The 4,406-nt window shown below is 47.9% G+C and overlaps 1 protein-coding gene across 1 annotated transcript; it reads left to right on the plus strand.

Moving 5' to 3' along the window:
- The first annotated feature begins 603 nt into the window (after nucleotides 1-603).
- On the plus strand, nucleotides 604-4,406 carry Tex101 (testis expressed 101). Its single transcript, XM_010623275.1, is given in 7 exon segments — nucleotides 604-701; nucleotides 2,022-2,086; nucleotides 2,222-2,368; nucleotides 2,493-2,675; nucleotides 3,734-3,859; nucleotides 4,005-4,161; nucleotides 4,163-4,406. Coding segments are annotated over 6 exon segments (741 nt in total). The 5' UTR covers nucleotides 604-701; nucleotides 2,022-2,028; the 3' UTR covers nucleotides 4,233-4,406.

The following is a 4,406-nucleotide window of genomic DNA, read 5'->3' on the forward strand; positions in this document are numbered from 1 at the left end:
CTACTCGTGCATACAATTTAGGGCCGCCCAAAGCGCCACTGAAGAGGGCACTCACCTCTTCCAGGAGACCATGGGGGTTGCTGGTGCGATGATGTGACCAGAGCATGAAGGCGGCTGAGCAGCCACTGCTGCAAGTGAAGTCTCAGGAGGGCAAGTACGCTACTCGGTGGATGAGGGGACCCACCCACAGCAGGACCAAGAACACGAGAGTGGCAGTGGCGACTCAGGAACATGTGAGGCCATACAGGTGAGCCATTGGTTCACTGAGTAAAGACCAAACAGCTAGGCTCCTAATGTGTATAAATTCAAAAAGCCAGGGTACCACCAAGGGAGGAAGCCAGGTCACTTAGAGATATACCACAATTCCTGCATTTCATGCCTCAGGCAACAAAGACTCCGTGAGTCTCTCCCGCTGCCATTTCAGCAACGGCATTACGCACATGCGCACCTTTTCCACGTGGAGGCCATCAGCGCATGCGTATTGTATCTTCTGACGCAGCTAGGGTTGGCTTCTCAGTGGCCAATGAGGCGCAGCGATTCTCCAGGCTCATCCAATGAGACCATCCTCTACTTTAACACCAACCAATGGAACCTCGAGTGTTCTGTCAGCTGATCTTGGCCCCGCCTTCCGTGCTTCTGGAAGGCGTGAGCGAAGAAGGCCGAGAAGCCGTAGAACGTATTTTTGGCGTCGTGAGATTCTGGTGAGGTCCTGTGGTGCACAGCAAGAATTTTGCTGCCAGAAGAGAAAAAAAAAAACGGAAGAAAGGGACCCTGTTTTATAGATATGTGGAAAGCGAAGGCCAGGGGGTTAGAGTCCCTGATGAGGAAAGAGGGGCTGGGAACAGACTCCCGCGCCAGAGGAAAACGTAGGACAGGAGCCCTCGTAATGAGAGCGGAGTGTAGCCTGGACCAATGGACCTGAGTGAGGAGAGTTGGGACCTGGACCCTGCATCCTGCAGGGAGGACTGGAGCCTGGGTCTCTAGGTCTGAGGGCGGAGGATGGGGCTGAACCTCTGGGTCCGAGGGAGGTGAGCTAGGACCTAGGCCCCTGAATCTTACGGAGTAGCGCACAAGGACCTGAAAAGTACAGGTCCCAGGGCCAGGACTCCTTTGTCTGAAGGAAGAGGGACTTGGCTTGTACCCCTGGGTATTGAGGGATTAGGGACCATAACCTGGACTCCTGGGTCAGTGTGGAATATTTAGGAGCCTGAAAGCCTGAGTCTTAGGGAGGAAGGGCTCGAGCCTGTGCTCCTGTGTCTGGGGGTTTTAGCCCCTGGGTTTGAGGGAAAAGGAATGGGAGCTTGGATCCCTGGGTCTGGGCAAAGAAGAACTTGAGCCTGGGCTCTTGTGTCTGTCTGAGGGTAGATCATTGTAGATCTGGACCTTGCTTTTAGAGACAGTGGTCTGGGACCCAGGTTTTCAAGTTTGAGGAAGAATGCCTGGTCCCGGAATTTTGTGTCCTGAGGAAAAAAGGCAGTTGGAACCAAACTCCTACATTTCTAGATAGTATAGGTTTGGACTGTTAGTAATCAGGGTTCTGATATAGCTGGGGAGTAGACAGACTAAAATATTGAGTCCTTTAGAGAGTGCTGGTTTTAGCTTGGACTCCTGAATCCTGGGAAATAGGATCTTTGGACCCAGATCCTTGCACCTAGAAGTTAAAGTGTATATCTTGCTGAATTTCTCAGTCTTGGTAAACAAGTGAGAATTATCAGCATGGAAACTGCTGATTTTTTTTTTTTTTTTGCGTTACCAGGGACCAAACTCAGGACCTTGCACTTTCAATACAGGTGTGGTGCCACTGAGCTAAATCCCTGGCCCACTGATAAATTTATTAATTTGCCCATACTCCCCAATTAGTTAGGGATAGACTTCAGAAGTTATGGTCTTGTTTATCATAAATCTACCCCAGAGTCAGTCAGTACTTGCTGAAAACCTAGATTTAATTGCTATCTGGTTCATAAATTGCATTTTAAATTTCAAGTCATAGATTCTGATCAGCCTTTTCCATCCTCTCTAAGAGAAGTCATGGGCCATTTCCAGGATCTGCTGTTCCTCTTCCTCCTCGGATCCTCTTCCTTGACCAGTATGTATTTGGGATATGGGGGAAGAATAGCTGGGTCACAGAAGATGGATTTGGGGTTTAACATAAAGAAAAGAAAGGAATGACTTTGGCCCCAGAGAAGGGCAAGTGCTCATCTTTATCTCCTTTTCTTCCTAGTGGCACAGCATTTGTATTGTCACAAGGGTGTCTTCATGACTGTAGAAGACGACCCAAGAAATACATTTAACTGGACTACAGAAAAAGTTGAGACTTGTGACAACAAAAGGTCATTTTGCCAGGAAACTATGCTAATGATTACAGCAGGTAAAATGAGAATTGGGCAGCTGAGTGGGAGAGAGGGTGATTATAACCATATCACTGCTGTTTCCCCTTCCCCGGACCGAACATTAGACTCACTGTCCACTTTCCTTCCCTGCTGTCTCAGCAGGAGACAAGACTGCCATTTTGGCCACAAAGGGCTGCGTCTCTGCAGGGGCAGAAGCCGTGACATTTATCCAGCACTCTCCACCCCCTGGCCTGGTGGCAGTCTCCTACACTAACTACTGTGAGGATTCCCTTTGCAACAACAGAGAGAATGTATCTTCATTTTGGAGACAAGAAGAGACCTCAGGTACCTAGGGAAAGGGGAAATAGGTGCTAAGAGAGACTCCATGAACACCAGAGGAGACTATTTCTTTCCTGTTTGTGTTATTTGGCATAGGCCCAAATTGGCCAGACCCAATGGGGTCTCCCAGAGTAATTGTCTTTTTCAGAAGTATTACCTTTGAATCAGAGCAAAGGGACATCAGTGAAGGCTGAAGTGTAACCTGGGTTTGTGTTTATTAAGCAGTAAGATATCTGTGTAGGTTTCTGAGTGGGACAGTGGACTTATTAGTCTAGTCTAGCAATTATTGATCGGTTCCTTATTACAGTGTGACAACAGCCTAGTTTCCCGATTAGCCTCAAGCCCTGTAGTAATCTGATCCTGCCTATCTTTGCACCTTCATTTCCCTCTCCTACGTCTCATTTATTGTAACTTAGCTGGGGCTAATGCAATGGTCCCTCGGTTCACGAAATGAATTCTTTTCACAATTCTGATCACAGACTGAATTGGACGAGAAGGGAATCAAAATCAGTGGTTAGATTCGATGTTGACCTCATGGGGAAATCTGATTCCCCATAATGATTCTCCAATGATGGCCATGGACAAACCAAAACAATACAGTTCAGCCTTACCTGTAACCTACCAGCTGAATATCAGCCTGCACCGTCTTACAATTAATTCTTCAAATCCATCAAACTGGCTCACATCTCCTGGCCTTTGCCCTTGCTGCTTTTGCTACCCCCACTTGAACCCCATTTTCACATAGCCAACCTCTGCTCGTTCTCCCTCTCAGGTCAGGTTTCAGCTCTTTGAAAACACCAAATTCATATTCTTCCATTCCTTTGCCACTATGCTTTGAACGTACTACATGCTTTTATTCTTGTAGACACTGATACTAGAACTGTGTCCTTTAGAGTTTGGAAGTCGTGTAGATGAGGTTCTGACACACAACATCAGCTGGAGAGGAACGAGGAGACTGTAGTCATAAATGCAGAGTGTTATCAGCAAAAACATTTGGGGTAGAAAAGGCAGCAAGGAGAGACTTCTTCAGAACAAGCCATGTTCTGTACTATTTCCCCTTCCAGCTCCCAGTGTGCCAGCCCTCCACTGCCCGACGTGTGTGGCTCTGGGAACCTGTCTCAGTGCTCCCTCTCTGCCGTGCCCCAGTGGTACAACTCGATGCTATCAAGGAAAACTTACTGTCTCTGGAGGTAAGCTGAAACGAACATGTGACGGATTCATAAAACCAGATATCTAAGTAGACCCCTGGAAGTTGTGGCAGTTGGGATTCCCGGGTGGGGTGGGGGCCTGGATTTCCCAAAACACCTAGTCTCCTCATCCTTCCTTATTTCATAGGAGGCATCAACTCAACTTTGGAGGTGAAGGGCTGTACAGCCACAGCTGGTTGTAGGCTGCTGGCCCGGATCTTAAGAGTAGGGCCCATGTTGATAAAGGAAGAGTGTCCACAGCGGCTGCTACTTCAAGCCCGGCAGGCTGCGAGTAGGGCCACCTGTCCCCATTTCAGACTGGAGGTTGGAGCTGCGGTTGCCTTTGCTACTGCAGTCATTTTTCCTTTTTGCCTGAGAAGATGCTTCTGCTCCTGGGTCCCAAGAAACCTTTTTTGACTGGGAGCCTTCTGGCTGCTGGTAACCAATAAGTGGAAAAGAATATGCGATTTGAAGGTGAACAGAAAGAGAGCCGTCATGGATATAGTTGATGTGTCTAATAAAGTTTCAGATTTGTGTATGTTTCAAGACT

Source organism: Fukomys damarensis, unplaced genomic scaffold, assembly GCF_012274545.1.
Source record: "Fukomys damarensis isolate Sample0158 unplaced genomic scaffold, DMR_v1.0_HiC HiC_scaffold_19, whole genome shotgun sequence".
Lineage (NCBI taxonomy): Eukaryota > Metazoa > Chordata > Mammalia > Rodentia > Bathyergidae > Fukomys > Fukomys damarensis.